This window comes from Tyto alba, unplaced genomic scaffold, assembly GCF_018691265.1.
Source record: "Tyto alba isolate M040663 unplaced genomic scaffold, T.alba_DEE_v4.0 Super-Scaffold_33, whole genome shotgun sequence".
NCBI lineage: Eukaryota > Metazoa > Chordata > Aves > Strigiformes > Tytonidae > Tyto > Tyto alba.
Window position 1 is genome coordinate 6,659,717 of NW_024881308.1, and position 23,083 is coordinate 6,682,799.

At 42.7% G+C, this 23,083-nt stretch overlaps 1 protein-coding gene across 3 annotated transcripts; it reads right to left on the minus strand.

Annotated features, from left to right (window-relative positions):
• Positions 1-154: 154 nt before the first annotated feature.
• On the minus strand, positions 155-14,446 carry YWHAB (tyrosine 3-monooxygenase/tryptophan 5-monooxygenase activation protein beta). 3 transcript variants are annotated; one of them, XM_042800889.1, is made up of 8 exons: positions 14,287-14,446; positions 10,894-11,041; positions 9,901-10,340; positions 6,291-6,591; positions 5,172-5,295; positions 3,956-4,119; positions 2,508-2,603; positions 155-2,039 (listed from the first exon to the last, which is right to left on the minus strand). In XM_042800889.1, the coding sequence occupies exons 4-8, from the start codon at positions 6,582-6,584 to the stop codon at positions 1,983-1,985; spliced, it is 735 nt and encodes a 244-aa protein (XP_042656823.1). In that variant the 5' UTR covers positions 6,585-6,591; positions 9,901-10,340; positions 10,894-11,041; positions 14,287-14,446; the 3' UTR covers positions 155-1,982. The 3 variants fall into 3 exon arrangements, with proteins under 3 accessions (XP_042656823.1, XP_042656822.1, XP_042656821.1); XM_042800888.1 differs by having other exon boundaries at positions 9,901-11,041; XM_042800887.1 differs by lacking the exons at positions 9,901-10,340; positions 10,894-11,041 and having other exon boundaries at positions 14,287-14,445.
• Between the last annotated feature and the right edge of the window lie 8,637 nt (positions 14,447-23,083).

Below are 23,083 nucleotides of genomic sequence, written 5' to 3' on the forward strand. Positions count from 1 at the left end.
AAGTCTCTCCGCGAAGGAATGAGTAATTAAGTATTTGGAAACCAGGAACCAACTCACACAATCCAGGATCTGAGCATTTAATAAAAGTAAGCGTTGATTTTACTATCACAGGTTTTTTGCCACTAGTATGGCGAAGATAACAGACACAAACAACTGATAAAATTTTTTTTTATTATTCACTTTTGAATTCTTTTACACTTTCCTGATTATTTTGTGTAAGGTGAAACTAGAACTGTTTAAAAGACATACACAAATCTAGTACATCAATAACCAGGTATTTCTTTTTGCTATACTATTCTCACAACCACGTGTGTGCTAGGCAATATAACCGTCACAGAAGCAAACTTTAGGCAGAATACTGGTCAGTAAAAACAAAGCGAAAAGAGCTACCAGATATACAGACAGGCTCGGTTCCACATTCACTACTGCATTTATCAAGCGCCAAGTATTAACTGCACAATTTGTTCAGCTAGTAGAAGGGAGTTTTAAAATCAGTGCATGAAATTCTCTTCAGCAGACAGATGGACAGACAAACAGATGGATCCTATACCTAAGTGGAATGTGAAGGTAGGGGGATGATACCGCGAGACTGATAGGTGACTATTCCTAATCTTTTCCACTGCATTATTCACGCAACTCTTACTAGGTTTTATTTAATGGGACATGTTTGAAACATAACTAGGTGAGGACGTTTGGAGCTCAAATATTACAAGTTACAAGCGTTACAAATGTGTAGGTCTGCATTCCAGTACAATAAATGGGAAATCCTGAATATCTGAGCCATATCCCAGTGCTACCAAAAAACGGCAGATGAGCTGAAGGCTGCAGCAGCACTGGCAGCTCTCAAACATCCAAGAAACCTACCTGTCCTTGAGCAGGGTCAGGTCTGACCCACCATCCTGACATCACCCATCATCAAAGAGGGGATGATGCGTATGTGGGAGTCCAAGATCGCTTTAATGGAATTTAAACAGGTGAGAGGGTCAAGGATGAACAGAGTCCTATGGGAGAAAAATTTCTAGAAAGTAAACTTAAAGATGGCTCAGTGGATTACTTAAGAAGTTTTCAGGATAAATTCAAAATGGGAATACCATGGAGATTTCGATTCACCTAAGAGTAAAGTAATGCAAAAGTGGGAGATCACTTCATGGTATCATCCAAACTAATAAGGCCATTCAAAAAATTGAATCTTCTCCTATTGCAAGTCCATGGTAGTGAACCAAGAATTCTCACTACTGAAGAATATCTAAAGTATAATTAAGTTATTGCTGTGGGAAGGGGCTTAGTCATGCATGTCATATGAGCATGAAAGCACTTTTAAAAGTCAAATCCCAGTTATCTGCCAGTGTAAAGAGTTTGGAAATCAAGCTAACTCCCCCATTACCCTCCTCCCCAAAACAAACCCCATCCCCAGAAAGACAGAATTGACAAAGTGAGCTTTTGACTGAAAGCGGTGCCTCAGACTTGGTTACAAATGTCTACAGAGTGTGCCTGTTAAACTAATTTGTAGCACTGTTACTAACTGGAATGCCATACATCGGATTGTTTTCCTTCCATGCCCCAGTGTCACAATAGAATCTCTATAACTTTCTGTACAACTTTACAACAGAATTGTACTTCGACTATTTTGGTGCCAAATTAAGCTCGCCAGAGTTACATAATTGATGTCTACTTTTCTACCAATAAGAGTTTTGTAAAGTCAATTGCAATCACAAAACCCATAATCACAGTGTTAAGTTAAAAATATAAACACGGTAATCATAACTGTAAATGGTCATAATAGGAAAGTTCGGAATGCCATTATAATAACCGACCTCCGCTTTAAGTACACAAAACACCAACCAACCGTTTTTACCCCACAGACAGTTTTTGCTACGTTGAGGTTGTGAAAGTCGATGTACTATTCTTTTTGCTTGTCGCACAAAGGGATATATGTGTAGGATACAGGGTGACATTGAACATATAGTGAAGCGTGACAGCCATTAGTTCTCTCCCTCCCCAGCATCCCCTTCATCTCCCTGGTTTTCCGACGTCCATAGCTGTAAGAAAAATACAAACACATGTTTATGCTGAAAGCATGCAGTTAATTACAATTGGCAGGCAAGGGAAGACAGCATAATTAGCAGTAGCTGTGCAACCTTCTCAGCTAAGAGCAATACAGAACTGAAAGCTAAGGAATAACAAACTAGAAAATGAGGAGAACAAGTAAAAAGCCAGCACAAGTCTGCAAGGTAAACGTAAAGCTGGCTGTTGAGAACAGACAAACTCCGCTTTGTGTTACAAAAAAAGCTAAGTTTGTTACAATACTTAACAAGTGATTTCTGGTTTAAACAAGCAAGTCTTACTGGTCTGGTTATAAAAAGTTAAGACACGCAGTTAATGCCTCAGAGGAGGCTGTTAATGGCACAGAACTATGTAAGTCTTCAGATGTCAAGTGCCACTTCAGAGAGTCCAGCAGCCTAAAGAAGTAACAGCCATAGTGCAGCAGTTTGCCCCGTGATACTCACAGTGAGGTTGTCCCTAAGCAGCTGCATGATCAGAGTGCTGTCTTTGTAAGACTCTTCATTCAGCGTGTCCAGCTCTGCTATCGCCTCATCAAATGCCTAAAATTATGCAAGACAAAGCACTTTCACACTGCTCTCTGAATGCACTTCTGCTTACACAGAGCTTACAAATTTGCCACATTACTATTCAAATTCTGTGATAACAGCTTCCAGTATTTTTCTTTTCCACCAAGAGAAGAAATGTAAACCGAAGGAAGCACCAGATTATTAGACAATCAGTGGGAAAACAGAAGTCTTCGTGGGGGGGGAGGGGGGCGTCCAGATTAAAGCCCAAAACAACTTTACTACCATGCCAATTCCAAGTACTGAAGAGGCAAGCGCACTCTGTCATACTGAAGAATGATTCACACAGCTTGAAGCTGGGTTTAAGAACACCACTTAAAAGCAATGCTTCCACTAAAAATGAAGGCCTTGCTGGTCTAAATCGTCAGTAAGAGACAAAGGTACCATTAAGGTGATACATATATATATATGTACATGAGTAAGTAGGCAAGAAAATGGAAGAAGGGGTTTTTGACGGTGGGATGGAAGGCCTTGGATTTCTATTCAAGACCGCATAGGAAATCAGATATGATTCTTAAAGATCAATTAAGCCATTCTTCCCATTGATCTGTTACACATGAAAGCCCGTAACAGACCTGCAGTGTAACAGCTGCAAGCCCGAGAGCCATGAGTAAGTGCTATTTCTTCATTCAGGTTTCAAACAGATGTAAGTATATTAACTAAAAAAGCAGGAACGGCAGCAGCATTTTATACAGCAAAACATCACCTGTTGTATTACTGAAGTGCATATTAAGAACACAAAGATTCACCTAATGTCGTATTACCCAAGTTACTACCAGACAATTTTCACAGATGCAAAAGCTCCGTTTAGAAGGCTCTAATCCTATTTTAAGGAGAAGGCCAAGACAAAAATGACTATTTGTTTGGCACAACCCATCGCACAAGCTCTTTTTGGTCTCTGGAGAAAGAGATACATGCACACAGATACACAAGGACATTTAGGGCTATGACTGCAGCCACAAAGATGACACTTCATGTATTTGCTAAGTGTTCAAATTTAAATAAATAATTCACTTGCGAAGAGCTAATTAATCAAAGTGTTTTCAAATCTGACACAAGCACATTCTAAGAGAATTACATGGATGTAAGAGGAGGCACTTTGTCTCCCCTTTCACAGGATCAACTACATTAGCAAATTAGCTTTTCTTAAGGCTAAGCTAGTCTAGCTAACTTACCTGAAAATATACTATAATGAAAATAGTTTAAAGATGACAGCATTTTTAAGGAACTTGATATGAATAAGCATAATTGTCTATGAAGTGCTACAGCAACCATGTAATTATCTCCTTAGCCTCCACAAAAATTGGTAGTATGAAGTGCCTGCTTACCGTCTTTGCCAGATTACAGGCTTTTTCAGGAGAATTTAGTATCTCGTAGTAGAAGACAGAGAAATTTAGAGCCAAACCAAGTCGAATGGGGTGTGTTGGCTGCATCTCTTTCTTGCTAATTTCAAATGCCTCCTGGTAAGCTTGCTGAGAGTTTGCTACTGTTGCTGCAAGAAGTAATTACAATCATATTAATGCACAGTACATCACTACTTCACGGGGGAAGCTATTATATTCTTGGTCTAGACTACTGTGCCACCAGAAATTCATACAATTACATATGCACAGATGCTTCTTTCAATGTTTTTAGATGTAAAAGCCTACCAGTAACTGATCTATTCAGGCAGAAATATTTGTTCAGATAAAGTTTTGAGACACAGAAATAAAGTTCAACATTTTAATAGAGACTTTAAATGAAATTTATTCACAATAAATTCCAACCAATCTGAACACACACAAGTTCTACTGCAGTCAAAATGTATTGTGATTAAACACTCACTTCCAGCCTAGCTGAAGAAGTAGTAGTTCTCAATAATAAATCCAGACAAGACCAGGTGGGGAAGAAGAGGTATCTAAACTACCTATTTAAACTGAAGGAAACATTTAGCATGTAGATCATGAATTTTACAACTCAGTTTGGGGTTTCAGAGAAAAGACAACAGTCTCTTCCCAGCTAATGGGTAACAATAAGCTCCAGAATGACATGAAATGAAGTTTGCAAGACCTGGACTACATCAGGCACTCACTAGGAATTCAGGCACAGTTCAGCATTACTGCAATGTTTCAGGATTAATTGGCTTAGGACCCAGTAACCTAATACTCCATATTTGCATGCAGAAAGCTTGCAAACAGTGAAGACTTGTGAGCTAAATCCACAGTTTAAATGAGAGATGATAGGAACAAAGCATTATTTGTGAGAAAAAAAAACACACTTCTCCAGGAAAAGGATTTTACACTGCCAAATATGCTTAAGAATCAGTCACCGAGGTCAGGGGCTGCAAGCAGAATTTGATTGGTTTGATGAATGTCTGTCAATCACTTCTATTAATTTCAGTGAAGTTTTTCTCTAAAAGTGACTTGCACTGCACCCGTCTTCCATACTACAGAGCAGTAGTGGAAAAGAAATGAATACTACATGTTAGGAAAAAAGAACACAAGTATTTCTTACACTTTATTCTGTTCAGGCCCCAGCAGAATGAGAGATTTCATCTCTACTTACTTTGTTTATTGTCCCCAGATGCCACCTCTGAGAGGTATCTGTAGTAATCGCCTTTCATTTTCAAATAGAAGACCTTGCTTTCTGGCTGTGTGGCATTGACAATAAGGTATTTATCCAGGAGTTCCTGAGAAAGCAAACATCACTTCTTTTTTAACAAGTCATAAAAATAACATATGAAACAGAGCCTTCGTTACAGTGGTAAGCACGAGCTGCTAAAACATTAACAATGACTTCTGCATGCTCATGTGTTAATCGTTCTGCCCACTGTTGTCTAAACTCAGAAAAAAAGATAAAACTACTTGTATCCTAATCCCTGGAAAGCAGAAAACTTGCTGTGTTGAGGCTATCCACAATTCACTTCTGCAGAATCTAAAGGCTATCGAGGCTTAAGACTGCAAAGAATTTCCTTGAAATACACTGATGCAAAGCTATGTCCATAACCAAACTAATGAAAAACAGCAGCTTGCCAGTAGCACAAGGCTGGTCACTTTTGCTGCCACAAACTTGAATTCTACAGAGCAGTGAAGTTATCCACAACAAACTGATTCTACCCGCAACTCCAGCTGATAAACTGAACAGTGGCACAGTCAGCACATGTGCGTTCAGAAAGAGATGCAAAGCCTGACAGTACTGACAGCAACTGCTCCTGACAGACCTTTAGCAAACTGAACAGCAATAAAAAGAATCCCTCTCATCTAAGTGAAATAGCAAAACCAATTTGGGGGAAGTACATACCTTCTCCATCCAAAAAAAGTATTAAACAAGCCTCAGGACATCAGCACTCACTAAGGGAAGAATTTAAATAGAAGGTCTTTTTTAGCAGGACTCGTGCCAGTGCCCTAGATCTAAATTTGTTTTCATGGTGACCCCTAACCAGCAGCTAGGGGTCTTCAACATTGCCTTGTCTGCTTTTTTTGAACACAAATAAATGCTCTTTTGTAACAAATGCCCTAACAAACTAGATGACTTACGAGCTAGAATTGGACCCAAGTACGTGGCTATACAAAATTATTCTCCTGCTAAGGTGCTGCAGTGTCTACATCGCTAGTAAGATTCCTCAAGCCTCTCTGAAGAATGCTGCAGTACTAACTACTGTTATTTTTGCTGTTGGATTATTACCAGAACATCATTGCAGATATCCTGCAATTCAGCCTCAATTTTCTCACGATATTCTCTTCCCATCTGCTGTTTCTTCTCATTCCTCTCTGTTTTCTGTTCAATGCTGGAAATTACACGCCAGGATGAGCGACGGGCACCAACCACATTCTTGTAGGCAACTGAGAGTAGATTCCTTTCTTCATTGGACAGTTCATGTCCTTGCTCAGTGACAGCTTTCATAGCAGCAGCCATGTCATCGTAACGCTCAGCCTGCTCAGCCAGTTTGGCTTTCTGTACCAACTCACTTTTATCCATGGCTCTCCTGTAATTAGTGGGGAATAAAAATAGAGAAAAATGTCTCTTGATTGTCTGCACTGTGGAACTTAATGCTGAAGGGTGAAGCAGAACTCAGACACTGTAAGTGGGACTCTGTCAACTCTAACAAAGTAATACAAAGGGTTTATTTTTTAAAATTCGTTGACCTTTTGCCAAATATGTATAATTTCTATGTATATAAGACTAATCACAATCCTTAAGATATGTAAGCATCATTCTCCAAAATGCAGCTAAATTCATATTGGCATTATGTTGCCCATGTAAATCTCTCCCCTTTCCTATAGTGGCCACAGCTCAGCCTGGGAGACACTGCATGTTCTAAATGACAAACCATCAGTTTTGGTTGATTTCTTCTTTTTTTTTTTTTTTTTTTTTTGTTTGTTTGTTTGTTTTCCCCCTCACTATTATACAACAGCAACTACTTAGGAGCTTTGAAGCACTGGACAGCTCCTCCTGACAGTGAAGACTGCTTGTGCACTACAGATGTTTCTGTGGGTTTAAATAAATCATAAGCAGTAAAACTGTAGTTATTGGCAACTATGGAAAGTACATTTATATTGTTTTGCCAGAAAACTGTTTTTTTAAAATACATGCATCAACATACATATAATGGACAATTCTACACAGCTAGGATAGCTGCAGACTCAAAAACTTTTAAAAAGCATTGACATTCACAAATCTCAAAGGGCCATGGCTCACATGATGGTAACAACTGCAAAACCAATTGCCTATATGGAAACAACTTTTTTATCATTTCTGATAATGCAGTTTAGCAACTGAAGCCAAGAATAACACATCACATGACCGCAAAGCCCTTGAAGAGCTTAAGAATTGAAAAATTAAGTCAGTAAGGAACATGTCAGTGAGGCAGCTTGAGCGTTGCTTACTTCTACAAGACAATGCTAACATAGAGTTAACTCAGCCATTGGGCTACCAACCTTGTACTTAACCACCTAGGGCCAGGTTCACAAGAGAACTTAAACAAGTTTCTTTGCCTCTATCGAGGTAAGTGGACCTCAATAACTCACAAACTCTAAGTTGCCCCAAATTAATCTGTAAAAATTCTCCAGGTGCATAGGTTTACTTTCAGACAGACCCAGAACTGTTATTCTTGTCAGCACTGAGCAATAATGTTCCTCTCCTACTCCCTAAGTCCCAATCAGGACTCTCACTGTTCAGATAAGAAGTTTTCAGGCTGAGACCTAACAGCCTAAAAACAACTTCTGCAAGAAAAAGACAACAGTTCAGTTTACAATTGTTTTTCATAGGCTTCTGCTCCTTAGACAAGCATCTGCAGCCCTCTTAGAAAGAGCCAACAGGCTGAAAGCAATTGCTGTGGCCTTTTCCCTGACAGTCTCCTTTGAAGATCCCAGTCTGACAGGCTCCTGATGAAGAATATCTCACACACATTGCTCAGTTTGTATTTTAATCCAAGTATCACCCAGCACACTATTATACAGGCAAACCAGGCCCCTATACTAAATCCTCAACTAGGACAATGAGATGCAGACCCAAATTCCCATCATCTGAGTGAGCTGTTTCAGAGTTCCCTACTGCCAAGGACAGAGTCCTAATAACAAAATTATTTTGGGATGAGTGTATTCAATCCCTTCAGATGAAGATACTCTGCTTCAGCAAAAAAAAAAAAAACCCAATCACCCAAGATACCAAGTCAAACATCATTATTTCATATGAAAGGTCTTGGAGTAAAACTGGCACCTAAATGTCCTACCTGCTATACATGTGAAAGTCACACTCACTCCTGCTTGTGTTTGATCCTTTGTAGACCCAGCCTAACGCATCCATCCATGTAAGGCACTCGGTAAGGATATATAATGCTACAACCAGCCTCCTGGAAAGAGACCTCTTGGAGACTTGTAAGTAAAGTTGGGCTGCGGTTCAGTTCCATTTCAAATACTGTGTTTAAAGGGGTGGACTCTGGCACCTATCAAAGGTGACAAAAACTTCAGACTAAAGCCCTGAGCAAGACAGACTGACTGTGGGCAGCAGTGTGACAAGTTCTTGTAAAGCATGATTAATTTGGCCCTGTTCTGCCCAAGAGGCTTTTACCATGAGGATATGCTATACTGTCACTGGCTTCTGCAGACTTATCAAAAGACTAGATCCTGAGGATGGAAAGGGGTAAGTGGAGTTTGTGATGTGAATTTTCTCTCCCTACTCTGAAGCATATCTTAGTACTGACACATAACTAGCCTAAGGAAATCAGGCTGTTTACCACTGAGAGAACCCATCCCACTATCAAACCTTGTAAACCATTCCCTCAACTCAGCAGCAAAGTTACACATAGTGTAAATTAATGCAGGAAGTAATTTGAAAGTGGCATTTCTCTACCTACTCACTAAAATATGAGCATGTGTAAAGTACACCTGAGGAATGCTTTTTATCTTACAAGAGCCAACTTTAAATAAATGGACATTTAAACAAAACAGTTTCAGAGCAGTTCTAGCTTCCTCACAGTCTGCATAGCTTCTAGAAGCATTTCTATTTCAATCATCTTTTCTTATGGATTGTGACTATTATGTAGAAAAAGCCTGCATGTTGAAGTCCAGAGGCAAGTAGCTCCAACAGAGTTTACATTTTGCCATTGAAAGGTCCATTTTATCTTTGATCTGCACTTTGCCAATAGTGGTCTAATGTGTAGACAAGTCATCTGTGCAGAATTCCATTTACAAATAATACATAGTTTAGTTCAGAGATGGTGCAGAGTTTGCTTTATCAAGCTCACTGACATATTTATCTTTAGATGCAAGTCAGTTCACAGTAGTCAATGGGTTCATATAAGGACACATGAAGGAAATCACAGAGGGAACTGCAAGGGCATAAAGATGTAGTGGATAAAGAGAGATCCAGAAACCAGTTAAACATATCAGTTATACAGGCGAAATACCAGCACAAAGCATTAGAATGCTGTTTCTCATCAAACAACTTTCATCAGTAATGCAACTAATTTATGCACATCTTAAATGTAACTCAAACTGATTACCAAAGATGGAATTCTGAGGAACTTCACTGGCTTAGTTTTGACATAAAAATTCAGTATACAGGGGCCTGAGTTGTTACTTAATTAATCTTAGTATCTGTACTGCCAGTAGGTTTGCTATGAAACACACAAAGTATTATTCAATAACATGAATTTAACAAAACTAAAATGCAGTAAGAAAATTACTGCCCACACTAAAATATCTGCAATCAACAGTAAGCCTACCATTATTTTGTTCACAGGGTGCTGCATAAAGGAGTGCTTAAAATCCTTATTCGATTCTCCATTGCTTACCTTGTTAGAAGCTTGGGGAGAGCTTTGCAGAGCTATGCTGGCTTGAGCTCCAAAAGAGGGAAGTGTTTGCCAGAAGGAAAAAAGATACAAGGAAAGGAGTGATGTTTGAAAAGGCAAAGAAGCAACTATCAGTTATAGCTGGTCCCTCCCATAGAGGAGATGAAAGCCACACTCTAACAATGGATCAGTGTGCCACGGTCTGAAACAAGCAAAGCCTACAGCTAAAAATACTCCTAGGCCACAAACAGAAGCCATCTAACAAAAGTTACCTGCAGCTAGGAGCAAAACACACAAAGGTGATGAACAGGAGGCTGACAGGAATGATCTATTCTAGCACTAATGAAGCCATGCCATATCGGCAAGGGGGAAAGAGGGAAGATGGAAAAAGGAGCGGAGACGTGCAGATCACAGCCATGGAGGAGTCCTGACAGTTGCCCGTTCTAAGCAGAAGATTCTCATGTTAGATGCGTTAACACATTTCAAATTCTTAAGAATCTATCAAACCACAACTTAGTAGCCCCCCCAAAAGAAGTGGCTGGGCACTATTGCCAGTGAGGAATGCCAACCACTAACCAGGAGTTGCAGCTAATAGTACCAGCTACCAGAAGTTTGAATCACCCTAAATCCCACACTCAATTTTTTTTGTTGTTATTTTTTTCCTCTATCTCCCATACAGCTTAAACTCTTCCAATCTCTCCTACAATTGCAGAATAGCATGTATACAGGTACTAAAAGTTACATGTGCTTGCTTCCCACCCCCAGAAAAGCTTTACGCCTGTGTAGACGAGACTCTGAAACATATTACAAAGCATCAAAGGTCAGAACCTGTAAAACGCATTAATCTATCTGCCTCGCTATTTTTAGTAGAAGGGGATGGTGCGACCATCCTGGGAACAGCATCTTTGGTCAGTACACACACAGATCTTTCAAGAGTGGATGGACACACAGAACTGGAGGGTTATGTCTCAGTTACAGCTGAGGAGTAAAACATACGGATAACGTTCTTCAGAAGACTGCAGGAGCCTGAGGAAACATACAGATAACGTTCTTCAGAAGACTGCAGGAGCTTGAGAACTACATCTTACTGCTCAGCAGTTACTACATCTGCTTCGTAGCCTTTATTGTTTCCAATCTTGATGAGCTGTTTAGGACAAAGCCAAAACAGATCAGAAGTAACTGTGTTTAAAGTCTGTAGAAATCAAATGAAAACTGACACTGAAAAGTATATGGCTTACATAACATATTGAACTGACAAGACAATACTAATAAGCCTATGTTGGCCTGAAGTCTGCTGCTCTCGATGACCTGTTCTTCTGATGCTAATTAAGTCATTGATTTTTGTATACTGTTTTTCTCTTTATAGCAAGCATTAGAATCTATCAGACAAACACTTCCACTTTGTAAAAAAATTGGTGAGAAAGCAAAGCAGTGCAATTAGTGGCTTGACACTGCGGTCCCTAATGAGTCAGACAGAGATGCAGGTTAAGAGACCTGCATGTTTCATGCGAGAAATGAATGTAAAACCAGATTTGGTGAAATGGGATGCAATCATACTTCTCAGCCACCAACTCTGTAAGTCCATTCAAATTGTAACAGGAAAAGCAGCAGACTGGTACAGAACTTGTAGTTCGATCTTCCAACAGTATGTGAACATACATTATTTCATTTCTGGATGGGCAATTCATTCAAAAATTAAACATTCACATGAGGTAAGTGGTATTTTAAATTACAGTTCTGTAATTACATAGAGTAAGAGCTTTGGAGATACTATTTCTAAACCAAATGGAAAATCCTTCTCCATAATTCAGGTACACACGTGCTGATACAAGTATCTGCATGATGTTGACGGCATTCACTGTCAAGTAGACATCGCTCCCAACAGATATTCTTTATAAGAAAGGAATCAGCTCTTTAAACGAAGTGCAAGGAACCTTCCTTGATTTATCACAGTACTAGGCATTTTATTTTATTAGTTGCTTCTCTATTTTGGTTCCCTCAAAGGCTACCATGTATTGGTAAATAACTGATCAGAAAAGGAACGTGTTTGCTAAGATCTGAACAGTGAAATCTTCCACAACTGTCAAGAGCTTGGGTATAACAACTCCTTCAGTAAAATACATGACAAACATAAAGAGGTAAAAAGGAAAATGACTTCACAGTTGTGATATTCTTGCTGACCTTGTGCAGCGCATAACATCAGCCTCCTCTGCATCTACTGATTAACTAACTGTACACGCTGGCCTTCAGCTCAAATCTTTATGCAAACGTTCAGATAAAATTAACATTCTATCAAAGCCATGCCTAAACCTGCTTTGACCATCTTCTGCCATCATTACTTGCTGCTTCCTAAAACTGACCAATACAACTTTTGAATAAAATTACATTCAACTGTTTTCAATCTCCATAGACAATTATGACATTTCTGTGACAAGAACCAATACTAATATTGTATGGACAACTTAAATTTAGCGACAGTAGCCTGGTTCTTCTTAATGTCATTGAAATGAGGGACTGCAGGCTGCAAAGGACTGCACTGCTACATACCTGTGGCACTTCACACAGGACAGCTGCAGGTGGAGACAAGCACGAAGTTCCAAAGTACAATATACTTACATGGCAACACCTTTCTGTTCCAACTAGCAGAATTGGTTTTGGGTAGAATCCAGGTGGAAATAGTGAGTTATCCCAAAAAATCTTCCCCCAGGCATAAAGTTTGTGCCAAACTAATGTATTCATATCACAGGTAAATCCCTTTTGTTAATAATAAACTGAGAGTATTTATATTACAGGGTGGGGCAAAAAGTGCAGCCATATAAAAGGCACACTACTGTAATGCCTAGTCTTACTGGGATTTATTAGGATACCAGACAGATTAGAATACTAACTTTTTACCTCATTATTCAAATAATTATTTACTTAACTCCTCCTCATCTGAGTTTATTCACATGCAGCACAAAAAGCTGCATACTGGCAAAGGCATGCTTAGGGGAAAAAAAAAAAAAAAGGCTCAACATCAAAATAGCAGTGATCAGAACATGCGGTACTGACATAATGAGGTTGAGAAAACTGCACTAGGCCCATCTGTGCAATGAGTCTACCACTTTATTGGTACCAATTTAATAAACAAAATATTATACAGGCTATATTTTTGCAGTCCTTTAATATGAAGACTGAAAAAAGCACTAGCATTCTTACTTGTTTCTTTTCTAGATCAGTTTACGTCTCATTATTATTTCAAAATAAAAGCTTTTATTTTCATAAAGAAGTATTAAAATTTCTGAGGTGCCCTGCAGCAGTGAGCATACAAAGACGCAAATGTTCCTACAGTCACTGAAGCTACAAAACCTTATAAATGTTCTCAAACTCTCTGATATTTTTATGTAGGGATTCAGCTTTTATGTCGCTGCATGAGGTGCAGTTTGTCTTCCTGCCACCAGAAAAGGTGTTTTAGCTATCAATGAGGAATTGAGCTGAAAGCAACCAATTTATATTGTGATCTCTGCATTAGATCTCCTGTTAGCGTTTTGCTCCCATATGCTAACAGAGGGACTGTATGCCACTAACATTTGATCATCCCAATTAATATCTGATTATACATCCCTCAAACAAAACCTATGGCCGTTAGCTTTGGGTTACTGCCCAGCCTTTTTGTAGACTGGGGCTGGGTTGCAGCAACCTTCTTTTCCTCTGGCATCCTCCCTAAACGCACCTCTATTCCCAAACGGACACAAACGATCAAAAAGAATAATAAAATCATTTCCTTCCAAAGCATTCACGCCATTTCCGTGATCACCTTCGGTCCTACGTGAGCAGGCTCATCCCACCCGGCACACAAACGGCAGCGGCCACCTCCCCCCTCCCGCTGGCAGGGCCCAGCGCTGCGGCTGGGCGCCGAGCTCCCGGTTTCGCGAGGCCGCCCCAGCCCTTCTCCCGCTTCGGGGAGCCGCGGGGACGAGGAGGGCTGCGGCCTACACTGACCGCGGCGGGGCGGGGAGGGCCGGGCCCAGGCTCCCTCCCCCGGCCGCTCGGCCCAGGTGTGCGCGGCCGGCCTCGCCCTCCGGGGAGCGAGTGACTCACCGGGGCGGGGCGGGGCAGGGCTGGGCGCTCGGGGAGGAGGCGGCGCCGCCCGCCCGGGCTCCGCAGCGGCAGCCGAGGGAGGGTCACACCGTTAGTCGGGGCGGGGAGGAGGCAGGGCCCGCCGCCCCCCCCCCCCCCCGGTACGCGCCGCGGGGGGACCCTCCCGGGGGCAGCCAGGCCGCGCCGACGGGGGGGAGCGGGAGGCCGGGGGTGGAGAGGGAAGGGGGTGGGGAGGCCTCCCCTGCCGGCGGGGCCGCAGCAGCCCAAGGCCGGCGCTGGAGGAGGCCGGGGGAGCCCCGGGGGCCTCACCTGTCGGGGGCGGCGGCACCGCGGCCTGGATCGCGGCGGGCGAGGCGAGGCGGCGGGAGCGCGGCGGCCGCTCGGCGCACGCACGCACGCACACACTCACACACACACACACACCCTGCGGCGCTGCGGCCCCGCTTCCGGCGCCGCCGCCACGCCCCTTCCGGCGCCGGGGGGGGGTGGGTGGGTGGGTGTGCAACGCCGCCCCCTCCCGCCTCCCCATTGGGCCGCGGCGGCGGGCGCCAGCCGGCCTCGCGGTTGCCATGGCGACAGGCGGGGCTCCGCTCGCGCCCCCGCCGCCCCCTCAGCCGCCGCCATCCCGGCAGGGCCGCCCGGCGCCCCGGGGGCGCGGGCCTCCCCTCCCCTCCCCTCCCCTCAGCGCGGCGCTCCCGCCCCGAGGCGGCGGTTTTGCGGGGAGGCCCGGGGCCTGGCGCCCCCGCCCCGGCTGCAGAAACCCGGCCAGAGTAAGGCCTGCTCGCCCTGTCCCGCCTTGGCACCCTGCACGCTGGGCGCTTCGGCTTGTCCGAGCTGGTTTCGCACACGTAGGGCAATCCCTGGTGCGTCTGGTCAATGCAACCGCAATAAAGAGGTAGAGTGGCTCTCCAGGAGAGAACTGCTCTGGCTGGGAACTGCAGCACCTTATTGAGCGGCAAGAAGGCAGCATTTTTAGTTTTCTTGCTATTTCTCTGGCTGAACCTCACGCTAAGGGACGTCCCTGCAGACCACAGACAATGGGTGACATTCTGTGCGCCGTCGTGGAAGTTCACAAATGGTTTCAATTGCAAGGTCACCTTTAGACACTGTTTTAGTAGTGGTTCCCTTCCTACAATTTAAATTGCATGTTTTCACTGAGAAAACAAGATCCTTAATGGCTAAAGAAGTTTTATGCAATTGTAAAAAATGACATTCACTAGAGAAATGGTGAGAGCATTTTTGGGGCATGAGGAAAAGTCTAGCTTGGTCTCCAAGAAGGAATCCAAGGAAAAGAGTTCAATTTTATAATGCATGTAATCCTTTGGATAAGAAATGACTGAACACACAACCTCACCCTGCTCCCAAGTCTCAACTTCGTAGCAGTACCACTTGTCAAAGCATTAGTATTGGAGCTGAAAGACGCTCTGTCCAATTACAATATCCCAGAGCCCAATTTTCTCTTACACTTTCAGATACAATCCTGGTCCTGTCAAAGTCACTGTCAAATTCATTTTTGGTGATGGAAGGACTTCATTAGTTTCCTGCTTAGTCTCGGTCCAAAGGTTAATTACTTTGGAAAGCCAGGGGCAAAATTACTTGGCACCCGCAAGTTATCTTAAGCTGCAAACAGTGATTCAGCTAGATCAGCTGTTGTCATGTCTCTCTCTTGTTTTTTGCTTTTCTAGGTGAAACTTATTTTTTTCCCCATATCTTTTCCATAGCCCCTATTTCCCCAGTTTCTGTCTGGGCCTTTACCAGTTTTCTTGCTGAGGCCTTGGGAGTGCTGATTCATGGCAGAATTACTTGTATCCAACACTTCTTTCACGTGTATCTGCATATAACACTTGGTTTGTAGACGTGTACTGTCGACTCCTACTCAGTTAGTCACCTGCTGTACCTCCCTCGACCTTCTCACCTTGCTGCCTGCCCTGGCTCGTCACTGCCCTGCCCACGTTGTCACAGCTCATGCCTCCTACTTCCAGTGAGGTGCACCCTGCTCCCTTCGTACTGCTCCTCCAATTTGCCCGGATCAAATGCCAACCATCACCTCTGAAATACTTGCAGTCCTCATTAGCTGGTATTTTTGGACCGTGCATTCTCCATCACAATATCCAGGTAGAGCAATTTAGCACTGTGTAGTCACAGAGGTGAAAATACCACCCTCTGCTTTTACCGAGCTCCTGTGGCTGGGTCCCTGGTGGGCCAGAGGCCTCTGAGAGACAACTGAATTAATAATACAGCTCGTTCCTCCTTGAGCTCATCTTAGCCTGGGGTCCTCCTAGTCCTTGTATGCCTGGTTGGATGGGAAAGCAAAGCAATGCATCCTGCAGTTTCTCCAGGCACAGAAGGGTGAAGGCTGGAACTAACACCAAACCTGAGCTCTGAAACAGCACCAAGTTTAAGAAGGTGTCACCTTTCAGAGGAAGAAGTGCACATCAGCTTGATGCTGCTCAAAAGATCTAAGACAGAAGATCCAAAACTTTGTGAAAGAACAGCCTTTATGTCAGGGACAGGCTTGATCCGTGAATAAACAAGCTCAACACAGAGACCAGCCTGCCTGACTCTCCAGTAGAAAATATATCGCTCTGTGTTTTCCCAAAGAGACATATTTCAGGTGAATAAGCACAAAGAAATACAAATGGTCTTTGGCTTTAGCAGCTGGTCAGTGTTAACCCTGTCATTGCTCTGCACAGGGTGGAACGGCCGCGCTGAGAGTACGCTTGTTGTCATGCTCACGGTGAGTTGCAGGCACACATAGAATAAAACTGCAAGGAAGGAAATCACAGGATTCTGCTCTGGAAAAGGAGACAGCCCATGACTGAGATGGAGTCCCCTCGTTAGAGGAGCGGTTCATTACAAGAACTCTGAGACCCATGCTCTTCCCTGGCTACATAATAGGCTTCGCCTTTAGAAGGAGCCTCTCTGCAGACAGCTGAGGTGTGCAGGGACAGTTTGTTTCTGTTTTTTGCAACTGCTTTCACTACAGAGAGCGGATTTCAGTATTCAGAATGCTTCTCTAGCATTTAGTTCACTTAGCATCAGTAACAGTTGAAAGAAGCAGAACAACCTCGTTGTCAAAGATGGCCTGTTGCTGAACAGGAGGGCTGGGTCTGCTCCCCGTGCAAGCAGCAACACTAAAATAAGTTCCCAGCAGATGGCACAAGTGCTTGAGCTGCTTCAACTGCTGCTCTCAACAGCAAGGTACCTGCCCTCAGGTGTTCGACTTCTTGCACAAGAAAAGTGAGCCTGAGATTTGTAACAAAATACCGTATTTAAATTGATAAACTTTCAGTCAGAAATAAAATCCTGATGAGTTACTCAATTTTTGCAATTTTTTTTTTCGGTCGTTTTTCTTGAAAGCAATAGGTCTCAGATGATGTGGATACCAGAAGCAGACGGTTGATGGCACTGCATGATCACTGTCCCTGCAATGGAGATCTCTCCGGCTACCCAGCAGTCTTTCTCTGAATGAAAACGGAAGGTGTTACACTTTCAAGCTGTAGCAAGAGCACTCACAAAATGTAATCGTTACCTACTAAGTATATTTTATTTCTTGATTCTTCTGTTGCTCATTTTCTCTATCTTCTGCTCTATGTATGAGAGTTGTCGACAGCCTGGACGTTCCGTTCTGGTTGTTCTAGAGCTGGATCTCACAGATCACTAAATATTGTATTAGGTGTTGGATCCCAAATGGGATTAGCATAGTGGTTTATGACAGCGATCACAGCTGCCCTGCTGGAACTGACGGCTGGGATGTCCAGCAGAAGTCTGGTTGGTATATTAAAATGTTATTGTGTGTCAGTGCTGGTTGTGGTGCTGCTTTGAATTGTACATGGTGGAGATGAGGAGGCTTGTAAGGAAGCAACATGGGACACAAAAAGGGAAAACAATCAGTATTTTTAAAATTAATATTTCTGCAACAGGAAATTTGAAAAGCCCCAAGGGAAGAATTTCTACATTTCATGTCTGTCTTGTATTTTCTCTGTACATAAGCTGCTTGTGACATTACAGACAGCTGTGAGGAAGTTAAAACTAGAACTATGTAAGTTAGAATTAAATTCACAACCAAGCTGGGATCAGGGATAAATGTCTTGTATAGGATAGAATTAGTATTAGCATTATTGTTAACTTTAATTAAAGCAACATTTAAAGCAAAGAGCAGCACGTTTTTCCTCCTGGTCCCTGCCAGCTAAATGCTAGACTAAATAATACTTTGTTTGGGCAACTTTCAGTTCTTCCTTCTGTCCAAGGAATGCAAGTGGTTTAGTACAGCCTTTCTATTAAATGCAATTTGGACTGAAGTCAAATGGCAATTTTAATTTGAAGGTGTTTACAGGTCTGAAGGTGACTTTAGGGAACACAGTTAAGAGCATAATTGCAAAGCAACAAAGCAACATATAAGAAGTAACTGTGGGAGCATGAAAATATAAATGACCTAAATAGTATAAAATAGTATGATGGGAAATATGGGCAGAGCAAATGTCTTGGATGGGATAGGAATTCAGCTCCAGGAATGCAATTTTGGCAGTAGTGTCCCAAACAGAGAATGCTATTTCTGGGGAAATGGACTGCACTCCAGGTCATGAATTAAACTCAGGTAATTTATGTTCAGCTTGTAAATAGTGCCAGTGCAAAAACCAAGCAGAAATGGAACAGAATATATTGCTGTAAATTTTGTAGCCATTGAGACCTGTAGAGTTGTCATGTACACTTGAGGCCAGGTAATGCCTAAAAAAATTCAAGCCAAGGAACACGTAGCAAGCCCTTCAAAGCTGCCAACTCAGTGACCTTAAGGAAACCCAGTTTCAAAGCAGCATGTTAAGAGAGCTTTGAAGATGTAGCTTCCCAAACCCTGATCTTTATTTATTAGCTGTCTCCGACAAGTACTAAAGAAAGGTAATTTTCTTGATATTTTGAAATTGCGTGGCAAGCGTTCATTTTATAGGAAACTCTGATCTTTAGGAAATACCAATACTATTCCATTTCCCGATTTCTCATTCTTTTGCTCTCTTGGTATTTCATACCAGTCTGCTGTGCAGATCTTCCAAGCCAGTGTCAGCTCCAAGGCTTGGCTGCCTGGGGCTCGCAGAGCTCCAGCTTTTTCACAACCAGCTATCTTCCAGGTGCCTTTGAAGTGTGATTTCTGGTAGAAAAGTATCTACAGAAGAAATATACCTCCATGTTGCAATCAGAGTTAGGTCAGTTAAGATTTTGATAATGTTTCAGGCCTCAGCGGGGGCAGGTTCTTCATGGGGAAATGCAGACAAAGGAGAAGGATGGATCCCTTTGGGGTTTGGTGAGATCAACTTAGACAAGTCTGGGCCCCTTATAGCAAATATGGGAGAAGCCTCTCCCTAATACACAGAGTGGTGGAACTCCTTCTTTGGTATAAAGCCTTGGGGAGCCAGGCATGATGTTTTCTCTGAGTGTCTCTGGGGAAAGGCAGCTCCTCTCACAGCAGTATGTATCTGTTTCGGGCCATACTTCAAAGTCCAGCCATGGTTTCTGGTGTTTGCTTTGCTCCTTTTAAATAGGAACTATCTGGAGGCCTAAAAATCGGCAGTTTAAAGAATGATACAAGCTGCCTAGAGGTCTAAAGAGTTTCTTTATAATTAGAATAAATACATGAAATATTTAGCCTCCATCCTGTGCTAGCCCTGATGTTCAAAAAAGAATTTACAGCATAGGGTGGAGTTTTATCTGCTCCTAAACAGGACAACAATTTCCATCCTTCCATTTCTGTCCTAAATCTCAAATTCCGATGTGCAATAAATCAATCGCAGAAGAGGAGATGACCGTTCCTCTGCCTCCACACGCAAATGACTCTCAAAAAACCCCTTCACTTTTCTCAGGCAAGTCAGGGTGAGAGCTCTGAAGGAGACCATCTCCAACTGGATTTCTGTTCTTTATTCTGGTTTGTTGTTCAAGGTGTCTTTTCCTTAATAAGCACCTGCCACTAGACCATTAATAGTTTAACAGTCCACAGCTTCCAAGGAAATGCTTACCAGCAGTCAGAGCTGGAAAATAATTTAGAGGATGGCATAGGCCTGATAAAAGGATTAATAAATCACAGCACTGAAAGCTGTGAGTTCAGTTTTGCCTGACACTGGCCCTAAGGATTATTTCATATATTCATTGCTCTTAATTGCTTTTTCTCCCCAGAAGTTTCATGTGCAGCTCTGGGATAGGCTTTCTAGAGCTTTCCCAAACAAAAAACTAGATTTCTTCCTAATTTATATTTAAACTCTGGTCCTTACAGCAGACTCTTGTATTTGAGGTATATTGATTGGACTGATAAACACAGAGTGTATGGGGGTGACACCTTCTCTCACTTCCATCATGGCAAAAGTAGAATATTTTTGCAGAATAAAACTGCGCACAATTCCAACCTAGCTTTGCTATTCCACTTTTCTTGGAATTGTTCCATCTGTTTTTCTGAAAATGAAAGTCTGTTTTCACTCCTGCCACCTGCTATTTCCATATGAAAAAGCTGTTTTGTTATAATGAAGGTACCATTTCTCCCAAGGGCAAACTAAGGACGTTTTATCACACTGATCTTCCTGAAATTTCAGTAACAAAATTCAGTATGTTACTAGATTTGGTCTACTTTTTCACAAAGCTGTAAAGCCTTTCAAGGAAATCTCAGGTTCTGTCTGTGGGTATTTACAAAACAAAATGTCATCTCTCTGCCGAACTGTAAGACAGCCTGATCTGGCAAAACAAAAAAGAGTCCAAAACCAAGATTCACTTTAGTTTTGAAGCTTATTTAGCGACAAGCATTTGGAAACCAGGGTATGATTTCCAAGCACAGACCATATTTTTATCCCAGGCAGAAGGGAAGAACACTGACCAAAAAGTTTCTTCATGGCAACCTCTTGATGCGAGCAATGGTGGACACATGAGGTGGCCTGAGGTTTGTCTTCTGTGCATGTCAGCTTTTTGCAGATTCACTTGTGTTTTTAAAGAAACAATTTAAGCTGTCCTCTAACTCCAGGAGAAGGTCTCCAACTGAGTCATCTTTGACACCCACCTTTTAATGAACCCTTCAACATCATGAGCCCTGTTCTCCCAACAGTGTGGGTTAGTCCCACTTTCCAGGAGGAGAGCCAGGAAACAATCAGTGGGCTGTTCATGGGCCACCTTAGTTTCCTCAGCTGGATTCCTAGACAGGAATCAGGGAAAACTGATCCTCTTCTTAGCGTTTGTATAGATGGAAAAAAAAAGTATAACACATCAGAGAATGTACTCTGGAGAACATAGGACACCCAGGAGCTTCCTATGCTGTTAGTTTGACATTGCGGGGCTGGATGCACTGCAGGAGACACCCAGCTGGCTGCCCGAAGGCTTCGGCATGGGTAAGAGCTGGTGGGTCTGCTCTGGGTCATCTGCTGGAATTCCAGCTGTGGCTCAGGTCACCTTTTCAGAGCAGTGTGGACACAAACATGAAATCAGAAAAGATTGCCACAGTTACGTAGCTCCTTTCAGCACTGTATCCTTTCTCCCGGTAGCCCGGCATTCCCTTTGGCTGAGATATACTCTTTCCTCTGCTCAGGGTTAATAGGTGTCATCAGGGTTGAAAAGGAATAGGCTGCATTGAAGGCTGAAGAGAAGACACAGCTGAGTTTTTGCTCAAATTCTCAGAAAGCCACCAACTGTCACCAGATCTCTGGCCAGGATGTTACAGCTGATCTGAGACTATCCAGCTTCAGGAAAATCACACTAGGAGTCCTGCTTCCTTTTTTGACTCCTCTAGGTTCTTGCCTAGGGTGAATCCTGCAGGAATAAGGATTGGGGCCTCTAAGAGCCTGAGGCTTTCTTGAAAATCCCAGTTGAGACTTCCCTACTCATATTAAAGATCTGCCTGGTTCTGCAAAACATCTTTATTTCAGGCCTGATTAATTTATCGAATACTCACAGATCAGCCAAAGGCCAGGACAGTGCATGGGAATGTGTTAATGCGTTTACCCTTGGATTACCACAACATCATCTAATTATCTATGTTAATGCCAGCTGCCTTGGAACACAAAAAGCCCTTAATAAATAAGCAACTATGGTAAAGAAACACTGAAATGAAAATAGCAGAAGATGGCTTCCCAGGCTGGGTGAGTTTGAGATGCAAAGGGATAACAAGCCCATCGTAAATGCATACCTAAAGGTTTTGCAAACATAAATGTATCAAGGAATGAATTCATCTGTAGCTGTAGTCCCAGGAACTGAGACAGAGTGTGTCTTTTTGCTTTAAATCTTTCTGCCAGATTTCTTGCAGGAAGCCTCGCAAAACTGCTGTGAGCCCTGGAACTGCAGGGGCTACCAGCCACTAGATGTCCCAGAGCCGCGCTCAAACCAGCAGCCCATCGGCTGCGGGCGGGAGAGGCGAACAGCGGGGCAGAGGGGGAATAGCTTTTAGCAGACTAACTGATTTGGCTGGAAAACAGAGATGAGCTTTTGAGCACATATGGCCTTCTCTAGGCCTTGTGGTATTGTAGATGCGATAGTGTGAGGAAATAAGGAGTCTGGACAGAGGGATCTGAAGAAGAGCTTCTACATCCCAAAGGTGCTCTTGCTTCACTTATTATTACCTTAAACCAGAATACAGCAACACTACTACCACAATAGGAAAGCAAAGTGAGATGGAAGAGCCAACATTTCAGCATTAATAAGCTCCTCAGAATAACAATATGGACTAACGGAAGAAAGACAAGTATTTCTGCTCTTGTCAAGCTGGTGTAACTATGTGATCTGCATGTGGTGGGTCATACAAAGGGGCAGTGTCAAGCTGCTTTTCTTTTCCTGTTCCTCATTTGTGGTTTAGTGGCTTTGCTCAGCACGTTGCAATGATGCAAGTTTCTATGCACACATACACTGTTCTGTGTCCACTGTTTCTCCCTTCATTTATTTGCTTTACCACGATGTTCAAAAGGTTTTGTGATTCTGCATGCAGTCCAGGAGAGAGTTGTGAACACTAAGAGGAAAGAAATAGAAAATGGCTGAAGCATGGTTCATGATCCTCTCACACAAAAATGTTTTTGAAACAAACACCTTTCCAATGTCCTGATACCCACGGGGCCTTCCTCAGCCCACATTTAACCCCCTCTACATCTCCCAT